This window comes from Carcharodon carcharias, chromosome 17 (genome assembly GCF_017639515.1).
Source record: "Carcharodon carcharias isolate sCarCar2 chromosome 17, sCarCar2.pri, whole genome shotgun sequence".
Classification (NCBI taxonomy): domain Eukaryota; kingdom Metazoa; phylum Chordata; class Chondrichthyes; order Lamniformes; family Lamnidae; genus Carcharodon; species Carcharodon carcharias.
In genome coordinates this window covers 64,588,067-64,606,930 of record NC_054483.1, presented here as the reverse complement: position 1 = coordinate 64,606,930, position 18,864 = coordinate 64,588,067, and the positions used below count along the sequence as shown (strand labels likewise).

The window sequence follows — 18,864 nt, the reverse complement described above, 5'->3', positions numbered from 1 at the left end:
CTTTGACAGTGGATCCTCCTCAATTCCCTCCTGAGTCGCGGTGTCTGAGATAACTTCTCCCAGAAAGTTACAGTCACTTCTCACCAGCGCCATCTGTTGGAACATGCTGCCTCCAAGTTACACTATTGATTTAAAATGGAACATGCTACAATCTCTCCTCCCTCCAAGTTACACTGCTGCAGTCCCCTGTCACAGCTACCCCAACCCCCCCCCTCTGGAGCCTGCGCACTATTACAGCCTACTATCAGGGCGCCCCCCGCTCTGACGCATGCGCACTGCAGCCATCTCCCGACACGCTTCGCGGGGAGGGACCGGATGCGCGGGGAATTTGAAATTGTTTTGGCGATATTTCCGCTTGGGACGGCGGTTGGGCCACGGCTCCGGTTCCGTTGATTGGCGTAACCGAGAGCGAGTGAGTGACATGACTTCCAGGAACATCATCAGCAGCCGCTTCGGCCTCCACAAAGCGGCTGCGTCCCGGTCAGAGAGCGATACCGACAGACTCCGCAAGGAAAATGCGCAGCTCAAGAGATCCCTGGAGGAGCTCAGCAAAGGCCAAACGTGGGAACGGGAGAGGAACCGGCTGTTGGAGGTGGGTTCAAGAACGGCAAAGCCAACAGAGCTCTCACCCCATTCCCAGTGTGTGCTAGAATTGACCTCAGGACCACGGGATAATTGATGCTATTCTCATCCGGGTGGGGCTTTTCTCATTGGACCAATAGTGTCATCTAACAAGGCAACACAAGTGTCCCTGTTAAATAAAGGTACGCTTACTACCAATTAAGACAACACTATCTATGTCTGGTGGTGTCCACCGATTGTGGAATTTGTCATCATGGCGTTTGCATGAGTTTCAGGATTGTGCTTGGCTGTGATTTATTTTCCTTATTTTAATAGTTGGCAATACTGACACGAGAGGCTCAGATGTGAAGCCTCGGGCTACGTTAATGCAGGTTTTTCAGGCGCCTGTTGGCCTGCTCCCTTGGCTAGCTGCCTGTGCCTTTCAGAAGAAGATCAACTAACAAGAAAATCAGTTGGTGTAAATGTCAAACTTTGCTGTCTTAATTTGGAACATCCTAATTTTGGGCAGTTTAGGTATCTGCTCCAAGTTTCCTGTGTTTGGTTTCAAAGGAAAAGTGTCTTGTACCGCAGTGATGGTGATGTAAATGGAATAGAGTCATAGAATGATTACAGTACAGAAGGGGGCCATTTGGCCTGTTGTCTGTGCCAGACAACTCACCAAGTCCCCTTTCCCTGCCTTTTCTCTAGCCCTGCAAACCTTTTCTCCTCGGGTACTTATATAATTTGCTTTTGGCAGCCCTGATTGAGTTTGCCACCTCCACCCTGTTAGGCAGTGCATTCCAGATCCTAAGTACTTGTATTTTTCTAAAAATGCCCTCTTGTTCCTAATTCTTTGGCCAATCACCTTAAATCTGTGCCTTCAATTTCTTGCTCTTGTGCTTTGTCAAATCTCCTCTCAACCTTATATAAAAACAAAAAAAACTGCGGATGCTGGAAGTCCAAAACAAAAACAGAATTACCTGGAAAAACTCAGCAGGTCTGGCAGCATCAGCAGAGAAGAAAAGAGTTGACGTTTCGAGTCCTTCAACAGTTCTGTTGAAGGGTCATGAGGACTCGAAACGTCAACTCTTTTCTTCTCCTCTCAACCTTGTCTACATAACTGAAGTTCTTCATCCCTGGTAAATTTGGTGAGTCTTTTCTGGTCTCATTCTAAAGCCTTTGCATCCTCCCTGAAGTACGGTGCTCAGAATTAGACACAATCCTCAGTTGGACCAGTGCTTTGTACAGGTTCATCATAACTTCCGTGCTTTTGTACTCTGTGCCCCTACTTATAAACCCCACGATCCCATATGCTTTAACTGCTTTCTCAACCTGTACTGCCAACCTTCAACAATTTGTGTGCATATACCTACCCCGGCTAGCTTTCTGCAACACCATTAGAATTATATCCTTTATGTTGTCTCTCCAATTTCTTTTAATTAAAATGTATTGCTCCGACTTCTCTGTGTTAAATTTATGTTTGTCCTCTTGAAGTTTATCACTATCTTCCTCCAGTTCACAAGGTTTCCAGGTTATGTCATCTGCAAATGATGAAGTTGTGCCCTCTACACCCGAGTCTATGTCATTAATATTTATCAAGAAAAACAGTGGCCCTGGTACCTATCCTTCAGGAACCCCTCGATATACCTTCTTTCAGTTTGAAAAACAATTGTTCACCACTGCACTGTTTCTTGTCCCTCAGCTAACTTTGTACTCATGTCCCTACTGTCCCTCTTATTTCATGGGTTTCAATTTTGCAAATCGATTGTGTTGCACTTTATCAAACATCTTTTGGAAACTCCTATAGAATACATCAACTGCATTATTTTCATTAACCCTTTCTGTTACCTTGTTTAAAAACCTTGATTGAGTTGGTTAAACACAATTTTTACCCTTTTTTCCCCGATGTTCCTTTTCGTAAATCACAGAATCTCTCAGTGCAGAAGAGGTCTTTCAATCCATCGAGTCTGCACCGACATGTGAGAAGCACCTGACCTCCCTACCTAATCCCATTTGCCAGCATTTGGCCCGTGGCCTTGAATGTTATGATGTGCCAAGTGCTCATCCAGGTACTTTTTAAAGGATGTGAGGCAACCCGCCTCCACTACCCTCCCAGGCAGCGCATTCCAGACCGTCACCACCCTCTGAATAAAAAATGTTTTTCCTCACATCCCCCCAAACCACCTGCCCCTCACCTTGAACTTATGTCCCCTCGTGACTGACCCTTCAACTAAGGGGAACAGCTGCTCCCTATCCACCCTGTCCATGCCCCTCATAATCTTGTGCAACTCCATCAGGTCACCCCTCACCCTTCTCTGTCCCAACAAAAACAACCCAAGTCTATCCAACCTCTCTTCATAACTTAAATGCTTCATCCCAGGCAACATCCTGGTGAATGTCTTCTGCAACCCCTCCAGTGCAATCACATCCTTCCTATAAGGTGGCGACCAGAACTGCACACAGTACACCAGCTGTGGCCTCACCAAGGTTCTATACAACTCCAACATGACCTCCCTACTTTTGTAAACCTATGCCTCGATTGATAAAGGCAAATGTCCTATATGCCTTTTTCACCACCCCACTAACATGCCCCCCCTGCCTTCAGAGATCTATGGACTCACACGCCAAGGTCCCTTTGTTCCTCAGAACTTCCTAGTGTCATGCCGTTCATTGAATACTTCCTTGTCAAATTACTCCTTCCAAAGTATATCACCTCACACTTTTCAGCGTTAAATTCCATCTGCCATTTATCTGCCCATTTGACCCGTCTGTATCTTCCAGTAGCCCAAGACACTCAACCTCACTGTTAACCACCCGGCCAATCTTTGTGTCATCCGCAAACTTACTAATCCTACCCCCCCAACATAATCATCTATGTCATTTATATAAATGACAAATAATAGGGGACGCAGCACAAATCCCTGTGGTACGCCACTGGACACTGACTTCCAGTCACTAAAGCATCCTTCTGTCATCACCCTCTGTCTGCTACAACTAAGCCAATTTTGAATCTACCTCATCAAATTACCCAGTATCCATGTGCATTTGCCTTCTTCGTAGTCTCCCATGTGGGACCTTGTCAAAGGCTTTGCTGAAATCATATAAAATACATCAACTGCACTACACTCATCTACACACCTGGTCACCTCCTCAAAAAATTCAATCAAATTTGTTAGGCATGACCTCCCTCTGACAAAGCCATGCTGACTATCCCTGATCAAACCTTGCCTCCCCAAGTGGAGATATATTTTTTCCTTCTGAATTTTCTCCAATAGTTTCCCTACCACTGATGTGAGATTCAATGGCCTGTAGTTCCCTGGCTTCTCTCTACAACTGTTCTTAAATAGCGGAACCACATTAGCTGTTCTCCAGTCCTCTGGCACCTCCCCCGTGGCCAGAGAGGAATTAAAAATTTGGGCCAGAGCCCCTGCAATCTCCTCCTTGCCTCCCTCAGCGGTCTGGGACACAAGTCATACGGACCTGGAGATTCGTCCACTTTTAAGCCTGCCAATACCTCCAATACTTTGAAAAACTCAGCAGGTCTGACAGCACCTGCGGAGAGGAACACAGTTAACCATAGAACCATAGAGATGTTTCGAGTCCGAATGGCTCTTCATGAGGACTAAGGAAAAATAGAAAAGAGGTGACATATAAGCTTGTTTGGGTGGTGGGTGGGTGGGTGGGTGGTGGGGGGGGGGGGGTGGTGAATGGGACAGGTAGAGCTGGATAGAGGGCCACTGATAGGTGGAGATTGCCAAAAAATGTCATAGACAAAAGGACAAAGGTGTTGACGGTGGTGATATTAGCTAAGAAATGTGCTAATGGGGACATTAAGGGTAGAAATCAGGACGAGCAAGGGACAGATAGCCCAGGTGGTGGTGTGGGGGGAGGGAGGGATCAAAATAGGCTAAAAGGTAGAGATAAAACAATGGGTGGAAATACATTTAAAAATAATGGAAATAGGTGGGAAAAGAAAAATATATATAAATTATTGGAGGGGGGTGGGGGTTCAGAAAGGGGGTGGGAAAGGAGGAGAGAGTTCATGATCTAAAGTTGTGGAACTCAATATTCAGTCCGGAAAGCTGTAAAGTAACTAGTCGGAAGATGAGGTGCTGTTCCTCCAGTTTGCGTTGAACTTCACTGGAACATTGCAGCAGGCATGAGAGCAGGGTGGTGTGTTGAAATGGCTAGCGACAGGGAGATCTGGGTCATGCTTACGGACACTCCGAAGGTATTTTGCAAAGCTGTCACCCAGTTTGCCTTTGGTCTCTCCAGTGTAGAGGAGACCGCATTGGGAGCAGCGAATGCAGTAGACTAAATTGAGGGAAGTGCAAGTGAAATGCTGCTTCACTTGAAAGGAGTGTTTGGGCCCTTGGACGGTGAGGAGGGGGGAAGTAAAGGGGCAGATGTTGCACCTTCTGCGGTTGCATGGGAAGGTGCTGTAGGAGGGGGTTGAGGTGTAAGAGGTGATGGAGGAGTGGACCAGGTTGTCCCGGAGGGAACGATCCCTGTGAAATGCCATTGGGTTGGTGAAGAGAAGATGTGTTTGGTGTTGGCATCATGCTGGAAATGGCGGAGGATGATCCTTTGAATGCGGTGGCTGGCGGGATAATAAGTGAGGACAAGGGGGACCCTATCATGGTTCTGGGAGGGAGAGGAAGGTGTGAGGGCGGATGCACAGGAGATGGGCCGGACACGTTTGAGGGCCCTGTCAATGACCGTGGGTGTAAAACGTCGGTTAAGGAAGAAGGAAGACATGTCAGTGCAACTGTTTTTGAAAGTGGCATCATCAGAACAGATGCAACAGAGGCGAAGGAACTGAGAGAATGGGATGGAGCCCTTGCAGGAAGTGGGGTGTGAGGAGCTGTAGTCAAGATAGCTGTGGGAGTCGGTAGGTTTGTAATGAATATTGGTGGACAGTCTATCACCAGTGAGAGGTCAAGGAAGGGAAGGGAAGTGTCAGTGAGGGACCACGTGAAAATGATGGAGGGGTGGAAATTGGAAGCAAAATTTATAAATTTTTCCAGATCCAGACAAGAGCATGAAGCGGCACCGAAGCAGCCATCGATGTACCAGGGAAAGAGTTGTGGGAGGGGGCCTGAGTAGGACTGGAACAAGGAATGTTCTACATACCCCATAAAGAGACAGTTTTGGTTCTAGATTTCCAGCATCCGCAGTATTTTGCTTTTACCTCTGATACCTTGTCACTCTCTATATCAATTTGCTCAAGAACCTCGCAGTCTCTCTCCCCAAGTTCGATACCTCCATCCTCATTCTCTTGGGTCACGATGGATGTGAAGTATTCATTCAACACTACCGAAGTCCTCTGGCTCCACCCTTAGATTACACCCTTGGTCCCTAATGGGCCCTACTCTTTCCCTGGTCATCCTATTCCCATTGATATACTTATCAAATATCTTGGGATTTTCCCTACTTTTACCACCCAGACCTTTCTCATGTCCCCTCTTTGCTTCCTAATTGTTTTCTTAAGCTCCACTAATGCCTCCGCTGATTTGCTTCCCTTGTACCTGCTAAAAGCCTCTCGTTTCCTTCTCATCGTATCCTGAATATCTTTGGTCATCCATGGTTCTCTGGGCTTGTTACTCCTTCCTTTCACCCTAGAGGGGACATGTTGAGCCTGTACCCTCCCCATTTCGTTTTTGAACAACCCCCACTGCTCCTCTAGATTTCTCTACCAGTTGCTGTTCACAGTCAATCTTGGCCAGCTCCTACCTTATTTTACTAAAATCCACTCTTCCCCCAATCCAAAACATTTTTTTGCAAGTTGTCTATTTCTTTGTCCATAACAAGCTTAAATTGTACCATGTTGTGGTGGCTATCACTAAAATGCTGTCTATTTGCTGGGAAATATTTCCATGAGCACTGGAGATCTTTTCTAAGTAACCATTTTTTCAGAAACAGTCGAGCAAATTGTTGAACATTCAACCGCATGTGCATTGCAGCCAATCTTGATTTACATGAGCACCTGGAAATTAATCAGCAGTAATGGTACTGAGGCCAAAATTAGTCTTCCAATGGAACAGCAGGCAAAATCGGCAAACTCAGCAGAGGGGAATCGAAACTCAACAGTCCTTGGTATCATCTTGGTTCTCCCTCACTTTTGTGTCAAAAAGACCTGCTGTAGAGACTTGAGCACATAATACAGGCTGACATGTAAATGCAATACTGAGGGAAGGCTTCACTGTCGGAGGTACTGTCTTTCCAATGAACCTTTGAGTTGAGTTGCAGTCTGCCCCGTTAGGTCTGTCCATTGTAATTTGAAGATTGTGGGCATTAACTATAGATTTACTTGTGGCCCAATAAGTGGGCAAAGACTGAAACTTTGTGTTCGGAGGCACATGCTTGTAATGTTTAACTCTGTAAATAAATGCTTATAAAAGTGTGTAAAGATCTGCTCCAGTTCAACTTCTTCAACTGGCTTTCTAGCATATGGCAAGGTGGACATAAAATATGCTTCGATACTATTTAAAGTGCAAGTGAGTTCTCCTGGCCTGGCAGAAGAACATAATACTAAAATCTCCCAAATTTCTACAATGGTATCCATTTGTACTTTCAATTCCAACAATTTAGCCCTTTAATCTTTGTGGATAATTCCGACCCTTTCTAACAATACTTCTCCATTTGTGGGCATGCTCAATTGAAAGAAATATTTAGCTATCTATTTTTGTTGTTTACTAAAGAGGAAATTTCAAGGCAATATCTTTACAAACTTTTTTTTTTGTACAGAAAATTCTTGCACTTGAAACTACAAAGCAGAAGCACATCCAAGAACTTGAACAGAAGGATAGGCAGCTACAGACGATGAAAGATCAGCCATTGAAACCTGGAGGTAATGAGATGAATGCCCTGCGCAGTCAGCTTGCAGATAAAAATAATGATATCAAGAGAAAAGAACAACTCTTCAAGTCCTTGAGTGAGGAAACTGAAAATCTGAAAAACAAACTGTCTGCAATCACTTTAAAATGCAAAGAACTTGAAAGCAACGTTCCAACTCTTTTGCCTCAGGTAGAATGGTTTATTAAATCATCCCAATTTTATACGCTTCAGTTTTACATAATGTATATATTTAATCCTCCAAAGCACCATCACCTGTCAATAGTACCTTGTTGGGCTTTAGATAATGGACTATGGTGATGGCATGTACAGTGGTGTTCCATCTTTTGAAAAGGGGGTGCTTGATGGGGAAAAATGCCCAGCATTTTTGAATACAATATTTTTGTACATAAACTTAATATGGTCAGAGAACAATACTTAGTAATGTATGCAAAATATTCCATTATCTGATCACTGCACAACACACTTGGGACTTTCACTTGTCAGTTATGTGCTTGGGTAAGCATGAGTAAAATTATAGAATTTGATTTGCCCATTGTTAATCTATTGTTATCATGGCATCTGTGATGGTTAGTGCTTGGGTCTTTGAATCAAACAATCTAAATTCAATCTTGGAGGGACCTGAATTGTGCTGCCCCGTAATTTTCTTTCTTTGCAGTTGAGTTGCAGCAATGCCATGATTTAGTACTGAGTTTACAGCCCAAAGATTAGGAAATTGCCCAATGCTAGGTTTATGCGTCTGCTGCTGGAGCTGGATTACTTTACAGGATTGTTTTCATTATCTTATTAAACCAGATCTTGGCATGTGAAATTGAATTCAAAAAATTCTATTGCTTTATGGGCAAATCAATGAAAATGTCCAACCTATTGTAAAACAATAGATAATGTTTTTCAGCAACGATCTTACAATTTTTGCTGACTAATGAAGTAATAAAAACTTTAGGAACAGGAAAATGTAATTGGACCCAAATAAGTCTGTCCTTTTTCCAAAGATTGATTCACCTTCTCAGCCATTTCACTTTCTGGAATTGTGTCCAATGGGGTCTTGAAGGGCTATTATTTATACTGTCCTTCAATGTCCTTCACTGATGATTCCACAACTCTACCCTTTGGGTGGATAAGGTTCAGTTCAACATACTTTAATTGACTTCAAAGCTTTCATTGCTCATAACCTCTTTTTCTTTCAAAGAAACCCAGTCCAATTTCTTTGAGCTTTCATCAAAAATTAAATTCCTGGTACACATTTGGAATGCTCACATCTCTATTTTCCAAGAAGCAATCTCTTTCCTGTGAATAGGTGAGCAATACAGTGTTCAGTGCTTCGGGTGAAGTCTGGCCACATGTGAGAACAACAGTAAAACTTCAGCTCTCTAGATCTGTATCCACCCCTCTGCTAGTGCAACAAAATATCTTATTGCAGCTAACCGCTGTGGGCATTTCATAGAATTATTCACTATAGCCCATAGACTTAGCATTCCCCCATTCCTATCCCCATAGCCATGCAAGTTAATTTCCATCAAATGTTCAGCTAATTGCTTTTTGAAATCATTAATTGTCTTCGCTTCCACCACCCTCGTATGCAGCAAGTCCCAGGTTATTACCAGTTGTCGCGTAAAAAATGTTCTCCCTCACATTCCCCTGCGTCTCTTGCCCAAAACCTTGAATTCCCTAATTTCTTTGTACCACCAGCTAATGGGAACAGCTTTTCTTTGTCTAGCTTATCTAAATCTGTCTTAATTTTGTACACCTCTATCAAATCTCCTTTGCTCAAAGGAGAACAACCCCAGCTTCTCCAACCTAACCTTGTCCCACATCCTTGGAACCATCTGATAAATCTCTGCGCCATCTCAAGAACGCTCACATCCTTCTTAAAGTGTGATGACCAGAACTGGATGCAGTACTCTAGTTGGGCACATTTTTATAAAGGTTCAGCATCACTTCCTTACTTTTATACTCGATAGTTCTATTTTGGAAGCTCATGATTTAATGTGCCTTACGATCTTCAAAGACCTATGCATGAGAAGCCCTGGGTCGTTCTGCCCCTTACATTCTTTAAAACTGTGCCATTAAGTCTGTTTTGCTTCGCCCAATCCCTTCTGCCAAAGTGCATCATCTCTCACTTTGCATTAAATTCAACTTGCCACTTAGCTGCCCATTCTGCTAGCCTATGCATATCCTGTTGTAACAGGTTGGTATCATTCTTATTATCTGCCACACCTCCATATTTGGTATCATTGCTGTACCATCCTCCAGTCTGGAAAAACAACTATTTACCATGACTTGCTGTTTTCTGTCCTTAAGCCTTAATTTTTTTGTCCAAGCTGACATGAACTATCATTCCATGAGCCTCTATTTTGTTAACTAGTCTTTTATGTGGTACTTTATTAAAAGCTTTCATTAAAAAAATCATACAGTCAACTTATATTGCATTCCCTTTATCAACCATTTCTGTTACTTCATAAAATTCAATTAAATTAGGCAAACATGGCCTGTCTTTCACAGACTATGCTGACTCTGCTTAATTAATTCATATTTCCAAGCGTCTGGTTTTCCCCCCTGATTATGGATTCCAAAGCCATGCCCACCACTGACATTAAACTGACCAGCCTGCAGTTACTAGGAATGTCATTACACTCTTTCTGGAACAAGGGTGTCACAGATGCTGCTTTCCAATCCACTGGCACTTCCTCTGTGTCTAGAGAAGTCTGGAAGATTATGGCAAGCCCTTGTGCTATCTCCACCAGCCTGCCCCTCCCCCCACCCACCAACTTTCATCAACAATCTGGAATGCAAGCCATCTGGACCAGGCGTCTTAGGCATTCTAAGCATAGCCAGCCTTGACAGTACATCCTGGTTATCAATTTACATCCCATCCATTACCTCTGCTATCTTCACTTCCATCAATGTTTTGTCAGCATCCTCTTCCTCAATAATAAACACTGATAAAAAGCACTGGTGTATTCTAGGCTTGTTTTGGGGCTTTAAGCATATATTACCCTCTTGGTCCCTAATAGGTACCACGCTGCCTCTTATACCATTTACTTTTTACATGCCAGTAGAAGATTTTTTGGTTTACCTTTTTTACATTGACTACCATTCTATTCTCGTATTCTCTCTTTGCCAGTCTTTTTCTTCTCTTCACTTTGTGTCTCAACCTATTGTATTTGGCCTGATTCTTGCTTGAAGAATTCAGTTGACCTGCATCATCTGCCTCCACTTGTTCTTCATATTCTCTATTTCCATTGTCATCCAAAGACTCCTGGCTTTAGGTCCCTTATCTTGCATCCTACTTGAAAAGTACCAAGCCTTTACCTGAAACATTTCCTTAAAAATCACCCATTATTCTATACCAGTTTTGCAACTTAACATGAGCTGAAGCGTGCAGGGAAAACGCTTAACCTGTGCACATCTCAAAATGCACTGCTGCAGCAATTTCCAGCCTTTATTTTTTTGATTGGTTTCAATGTGTTTTGTCTAATCCCCCTCATCAGAATTAATTATCTGAAATTATGTTTGAATGATGTTTTAAATTGAGAAAAAACAAGATGAAGTGTCATTGTTAATTTCTAGAGGTGCTGATAGAACACTTCTGTTGTAGTTTTTATTTTCCGGCCTCAATTAATACAATAACTTTGTTTTCATTTCTTGTAGAGTCAAAGTGGATCGTCACATGAAATGGGAACACTCCAGGCTCAACTAAAAGATGTAAGTACTCTGGTTACATTGATATATAACAATAGAAATACTAATTGAGCTGTTGGTTATATGCCTCTGAAAATAATTTGAAAAATGAGATGAGTGGAGGATCGGGTAAAGCATCCAAGTAGTGAAAAAAGAAGTTACTATATATTAAAACAAGACCTCAAAAGTACAGTCCCCAACAGATTAAACAGTTCGAATTTCAAATGGACGCTCCCATATATCATCCAAGAAACAATAACCATTATCAGTTTACATTGATGTCAGTTCCAAAGTTGCCAGTTAGTGTCTGAAATGCTCCAATTACTTCGGGCAGAAACAGCTGTATAAAGGGTTGCTGGCAATTTATTGGGGAGCAAAATCTGGGCACAGAGAAAATAATTTGGTAGATTTCATAAAATTACTGACAATTCCTCTCCTCGGGCACATAATCAAGTCCTAGAAGAAAATTTTGCATTAGTTTCAGCACCTGCTCCCTTGTAGAAGTAATTAGGGGGTCTGAAAGATTCTTCAACCATCCCTCAATGTACTTAGGAAATCTGATTAAACATGCTTGAGGAAAAACCAGTACCATCCATCGATGGCATGCTGAAGGTCCAGATGCTTTAGTTGTATGTGTCAGTGAATTGGAAATCAACGTGCTTTCTTCCTACTGTCAAAATTGCTGTCCCACTTTTTCCCCTCTCCTTTAAAAAGTTACAAGTTTTTAGTTTCATTAACAGAATTGCCACAGCTCCTGCCATATCACCATAACTCAAAATTAATATGCCTACTATAATTGGTGGGGACTGCAATAATAGAAATGGTCATGCTTCTTTGTCGCTGGATGAGTGTAAAAGGTAACGATGTTTAATCACCTATGGTTGCAACATTTCTTAAAATCTCCACTAGATGTCACAAAAGGATATCATGAGTTATTTTACACTAAGTGTAGCCGGTCTTATCCAAATATTTGTAGTTTTGAATGGCACTGCTTTTGAAGTATGATGTGGTAAATATGAGGAAGTGCTAGATGAAAAAGAACTCGTGTAGATGACTTTCTAGGGTCTCTTAGCAAGGTGTCATCAAATGCCCAGTTAAATTACTGTTTGTTACAAATATTAATCCTTCCCACCATTGTTCATGTTTTCACAATTTTACTAAGCTATTTTTCTCTGACCCAAGGCAGGTGCATGACCTGTTCCTTTTTTGGTAAACTCTCTCTCAGCAGTTAGACATTCAGTTCCCATCTGACATCTGGCTTAAATGGGTCTGCTGTTTAGTTCTCTGTTCCAAGGCTTCACTTCCACTTGTCTAACTGGGACCTACAAATAAGGGAATCCAAATATTCTTAGCACAGAGTAGCATCTTGGCCCTATGGGCCGGCTTGACTTTATAATATTAATAGATATTGAAAAACTTTACTGCTTGTTGCAACCAGTTGTTCACACAAATACATATGGTGTGTGGCTGGCTAAGACCCGAAGGGGCAAATGCAGAAAAATCTTGACAGTGTACGGTTACTGGTCAGCCTTTGAGAGAGCAATACAGGACTGTTTTCACTTGAATCTTGTCTTTCAAAAGCTAACCTCTGGACTTCTCCTTTTTGATTTCATAGTATTTAAACCCAAAGGTTTTTGCGTATGCATCCTTTTTGTAACTTGATGAAATGCATATCTTGGTGGAAATGCATGCCATAGATAACAACTGCTTTTGGTTTTCTAGGCTCTCGAGAAAAACCAGCAGTGGCTGGTTTATGACCAGCAACGAGAGGCCTACGTCAGGGGGCTGCTGGCCCGGATATTTGAGCTGGAGCAACACAATAGTCGGTGTTGTGACTCCAAAGCAGAAAGTATGGAGCTGCATCATTCCTCTAACAAACAAAGTAACCACGTGTAACATCACACAGCACCTTCAATGCATATTTGTAATGTGCATGCATGATAGGGTCTTTTGCATAAGTCATGTCCAACGAGACAAATTTATCTTCAGGCCCTAAAAATGACATACCTTTTTTCTATTTCACATGGCACTTTTCGCTTCAAATAGAAATGTGAATGGCAGCATCTAGTTCAAAGAAAATTTACAACCTTGTAAACACTAAGTAGTACACATCTTTCATCAATAATGGGACAATATCCCAATGGATTTGGGATGCCCAGTACAAATAACTGAACTTTCTCCGCTGTTTTACAGGAATCTGAATTGCTTGACTTGTATTGCTGCTCTGTTATTTCTTGAAGTGTCACTTGGTTCATTTGTCCTCTTAGTTTAATACTAGGCCCACTGTCCGAAAAAAAACCTTTGAAATGCTCTGCTTGTAATTGTTGTACTCCTGATATCCAATTAGTGAAGGAAGCAACCAGAGCCAGTATTTACTTGAAATAAATTTAACAGTGAAACATTACAGATATATATTTCCTGACTCTACTTCTGTGTCAGTAAATGTCTCTGTGCTCAATAACCATCCAATCTGTGCCTCTATGGGTATGTACTTAATTGTATCAAATAAGCTTAACAGTAACATCTGTGTTCTACATCTTGCTTCTCATTGTCCCAAGAGTCCTCTGTTCTCTTAAAATGAGGGTCAAGGTGCAAGTCCTTTGTCATTTTTCTTATGTTAATGCAATCACACATTATTATTTCATGAACTTTTGGGTGAGTTCTAGCTCATGAATTAATTGATTTGTCTATTGCTGAAAAGAGAGACATATTGCTGAAGCTTTTCATCTTGCTCTCATCAGGACAAATGCAAGAATATGCAATTTCAAACAATCACAATAATTTATACTACAGGAGAAGAGTGCTGATTGGTTAACAAGTCAACTCTAGCTAAGGTGTTGCCATGGAGAAAGCAATGGGGAACTATAGGCTGTAGCCTGTGGTTCCACATTGGCTGAGGCATTGCCATGGAGAAAGGAATTGGCTGACTTGTCAACCAATCATTACCTTTTTCTCCTGCAGTATAAATTGTTGCGATTGTTTGAAATTGGGTATTCTTGCATTTGAGCCGATGAGTGCAATATGAAAATGGATGTAGGAGCTTTTGGATGCCAAGACAATCCATGACAAACACATCTACAGGAAGTGTAAGTAGCTTGAGGAATTCTGGCACAACATAAGGGAGGGGGAGAAATATCTAGATAGTTTGTTCCAGAAGACAGTCACACCTCTTAGAGGCTCATCTGTTTTGGTCAACAGTGAGGGACAGGAAGATGTGACTGTCAGTGAGGCAGGTAATGGGACTTAGATGACAGTAGTGGAAGAGCCTCGGGCTCTTTGCAGACTTTGCAACTGTCAGACAGGTTTGAGGTGCTCACAACCTGTGTGGATGAAAGCGAGGTCTGAATAGTTGATGAGCTGACTGGCCATCACTGTGGTACAGGAAGCCGTTCAAGCAGGGGGAGCAAAAAGAATGTAGTGGTAGTAGGGGATAGTATAGTGAGGGGGGATTGACGCTTTCTCTGCAGCAAAGAGCAAGAGTCCAGATGGCTATGTTGCCTGCCCCTTGCCAGGGTTTGGGACATCTGCTCAGGGCTAGAGAGGAACTTGCAAAGGGAGAGGGAGGGTCCAGTTGCCTGGCCCATGTAGGTACCAATGACATAGGTAGAACTAGGAAAGAGGTTCTGCAAAGTCAGTATGAGGAGCTAGGTACCAAATTAAGTAGCAGAACCTCAAAAGTAATAATTTCTGGATTACCTAAACCACGTGCAAATTGGTATAGGACAAATAAGATTAGAGAGATAAATGCGTGGCTCAAAGACTGGTGTGGGAGAAGTGGGTTTCAGTTTGTGCTGCACCAACATCAATACTGGGGAAAGTGGAGGCTGTACCATTGGGATAGTTTACACCTGAACCATGCTAGGACGTGTGTCCTTGCAAATCGCATAACTAGGGAAGCAGAGAGGGCTTTAAACTAAATGAGAGGGTGAGAGGTCAAGCTTGGGTAAAGGTAACAATTCAAGGTGTCAAGCCAAGACAGGAGAGCAAAGTAGTAATATGAGAAATGAGGGTCAGAGTGGCAGGAAGGGACAAAGAGAAAAATCCTAAGAATACATCAACAGTCAAGACTAGATGTTACAACGGTAAGAAAAAGACAAAACTGAAGGCTCTCTATCAGAATGAGCGTAGCATTCATAAGGTAAATGTATTGATGGCCCACACTGAAGTAAATAAATATGATCTGATAGCAATTACGGAGACGTGGCTGCAACAGGACAAAGACTGGGTGCTTAATATTGAGGGGTACGTGACATTAAAGAAGAGTAGGAAGCTAGGTAAAGGTAGATGGGTAGCACTGTTGATCAAGGATGGCATTTGTGCAGTAGTTAGAGATGACCTTGGTTCAGGAGATCAGGATGTAGAATCGATTTGGGTGTAGATGAGGAATAGTAGGCAATAAAAGTAATTAGTGGGAGTGGTCTACAGGCCCCTGAACAGTAGCCACAGTGTAGGACAAAGTATTCAAGAGCAAATATTGTGTGCACATGGTAAAGGGACAGCAATAATCATGGATGATTTTAATCTACACACAAACTGGAAAAATCAGATTGGCAGGAGTAGTCTGGATGAGGAGTTCTTAGAATACTTCCGAGATAGTTTCTTAGAGCAGCACGTTCTGGAACCAACCAAAGAGCAGGTTATATTAGATTAGGTATTGTGTAAATGTGGCAGGATTAATTAATGGCATCGGAGTAAAAGTGGCAACCACAATATGATTGAATTTTAAATCCAATTGGAAAGAGAGAAGAATAGGTCTAAGACTAGTATCTTAAACTTAAATAAGGGCAACTATGTGGGGATGAAAGCTGAGCTAATTGAAGTGAACTGGGAAACCAGTCTAGAGGATTAATCAATAGAGAAGCAGTGGCAGACGTTTAAGGGGATATTTCAGACTATTATAAAGAAAGATTCTAAGGGGAGGACCCGCCATCCGCAGTTAAAAAAAGAAGTTAAGGAAAGCATCAAACTTAAGGAAAAAGCATACAACATAGCAAAGTTGAGTGGCAGGACAGATGATTGGTCAGAATATAAAGAACAGCGGAGAATAACTAAAAGGTTAACGAGGAGAAAGAAATTAGCGTATGAGAGGAAGCTAGCTAGAAATGTAAAAATGGGTAGCAAGAATTTCTGCAGATATTTAAAAGGAACATAGTAAGTCCAGTGAGGAGTTAATAGATAATAGTGGGGAGTTAATAGTAGATAATATGGAAATGGCAGAAGAAATGAACAAATATTTTGCTCTGTGTTCACTATAGAGGATACAAAAACATTCCAGTAATAGCTGCAAATCAGGAGGTGAAAGGGAGAGAGGAACTTGGTGAAATTGAAATCACTAGGGAAACAGTACTGAGTAAATTGTTGGAGCTGCAGGCTGGTGAGTCTCTGGGTCCCGATGGACTACATCCTAGGGTCTTAAAAGAGGTGGTCGATGCGCTGGTGTTAATTTTCCAAAATTCACTAGTTTCTGGAAAGGTTCCATCAGACTGGAAAGTAGGAAATATAACCCCTCTATTCAAGAATGGAAGGAGGCAGGAAACATTGATGTCTGTCGTGGGCAAGTTGTTAGAATTGATCATTAAGGAGGTTATAGCTGGGTACTTAGAAGAGCTCAAGGCAAACGGGAAGAATGGTTTTGTGAAAGGAAAATCATGTTTAACCAATTTATTGGAGTTTTTTGAAGGAGCGACATGCGTGGTTGATAAACTGGAGCCAGTAGACATACTGTACTTGGAGTTCCAGAAGGCATTTGATAAGGTGTCATATCAAAAATTATGGAAAATTAAGGCGCATTGTGTAGGGGGCAACATTAGCATGGATAGAAAATTGGCTGGCTGGCAGAAAGCAGAAGAGTATGCATAAATGGGTCTTTTTTTGGATTGGCAAGATGTGATGAGTGGAGTCCCACAGGGGTCTGTACCGGGGCCTCAAATTTTTACGATTTACATCAATGACTTAGATGAGGGAAGTGAAGATATGGGAGCTAAATTTGCAGATGACACAAAGATAAGTAGGAAAGTATGTTGTGAAAAGAACATGAGAAGGTTGCAGATGGAGATAGATAGGTTGAATGAGTAGGCAAAGATCTGGCAAATGGAGTTTAATGTGGGAAAATGTGAAGTTGTTTACTTTGGCAGGAAGAACAAAAGAGCAGAGTATTACTTAAATAGAGAACGGCTACATAATTCTGAGGTGCAGAGGGATCTAGGCGTTCTAGTGCGTGAGTCACAAGAAGTTAGTATGCAGGTATAGCAAGTAATTAAGGCTATTATTACGAGAGGGATTGAACATAACAGTAAGGATGCTATGCTTCAGTTATACTGGGCATTGGTGAGTCCGCCCCTCTAATACTGTGTGCAGTTTTGGCCTCCATATTTAAGGAAGGATATACATCCATTGGGGGCGATTCAGAAGAGGTTTACTTAGATTGACAGCTGGAATGAATGGGTTGTCTTATGAGGGAAGGTTGGACAGCCTGGGCTTGCTTCCACTGGAGTTTAGAAGAGTGAGGGGTGATTTGATTGAAGTATACAAGATCCTGAATGGCCTTGACAAGGTGACCGTTGAAAGGATGTTTCCTCTTGTCAGTGAGTCCAGAACTACGTGGAACTGTTTTAAAATTATGGGTCGCCCTTTTAGGATGGAGATGAGGAGAAGTTTTTTCTCAGGATTGTACGACTTTGGAACTCTACCTCAGAAGGTGGTAGAGGCAGGGTCATTGAATATGTTTTAAGGCTGAGGTAGATAAACTCTTGTTAGGCAAGGCAATCAAAGGCTATTGGGGGTAGATGGGAATGTGGAAATTGAAACACAAGATCAGCCATGATCTTATTGAATGGCAGAGCAGGCTTGAGGGGCCAAATGCTCTACTTCAGTTCCTATTTCTTATGTTCAGCAACCTGTCTCTCTTCAGCAATATTTAAGTTATGTACTAAGAAATCATTGATTAGTTTGTATCCATGTCTAACATTTTCACTGTTTACTTTGAGTTTGAAAGTTTGAGATCAATTTTTCTTGCTTTATACCTGTAATCATCATCTAAACTAATTCTAATCTAACCTAAGTATGTATCTTTCGCATACTATTACAGCATATTCCTTCAAGTATTGGGCTAGCGATACATGTAATATTGGGCAGTGGCTGTGGTAGATATTTTTGTCCCTGTGACGATAAGAACCTTGATTTTAAAGTTTATTTTTCATGAACCTTAGACTTAAATTACATGCTTTGATGTTCATGGCAGGTCAACTGCTCGAAGATAAACAGAAGTATTATGACCAACGTCTTTTAACTGCTAAAAAGGATTTTGAAGCACAGCGTGATATTGCAGGGCGACTTAAATCGGATCTTTCCGATATGAAAAAGCATTATGAAGAAAAGTGCTTGGAAGTCAATGCCCTAAATGTCAAACTACAGACAGAACAAGGATGTAGCAAATGGAAGGCTGATGAAGAAAAGAAGTATTTAGCTGAAAAAATACAGAAACTTCAAACTGAGTTGGAAAATTTAGAAGTCCAGTATGAAGAGGAGAAAAAAAGATCAGCCGACCTGTTGTACCAGGTAAAAATTCAGTTGATTTTTTTTTAATATGCTGGTCAGATCTGACTTTTTGTGTGATAGCTATACTATTAAAACTTTGAGGTGAGAGTGCATAGCATGGAGTTGCACTGTCTGTGCATACCTCTTTAACCTGGGTTGACAACTGCATTTCCCAAAGTAATGCACCTGAGCTGTTGAGCATGTAACCTTTGACTGGCCTTTAACATTTGG

General features: G+C 41.9%; 1 protein-coding gene across 3 annotated transcripts in view; it reads left to right on the top strand.

Annotated features, from left to right (window-relative positions):
* Positions 1–354: 354 nt before the first annotated feature.
* cep55l (centrosomal protein 55 like) overlaps positions 355–18,864 on the top strand; it is a 38,092-nt gene continuing 19,582 nt past the window's right edge. For 2 of the 3 annotated variants that reach the window (XM_041209059.1, XM_041209057.1), the window contains exons 1-5: positions 355–592; positions 7,309–7,587; positions 11,068–11,121; positions 12,820–12,979; positions 18,338–18,654. In XM_041209059.1, coding sequence (XP_041064993.1) covers positions 422–592; positions 7,309–7,587; positions 11,068–11,121; positions 12,820–12,979; positions 18,338–18,654 — 981 coding nt within the window. In that variant the 5' untranslated portion in view covers positions 355–421. The remainder of the gene's footprint in view (positions 593–7,308; positions 7,588–11,067; positions 11,122–12,819; positions 12,980–18,337; positions 18,655–18,864) is intronic. The other variant, XM_041209058.1, reaches the window with a different exon arrangement.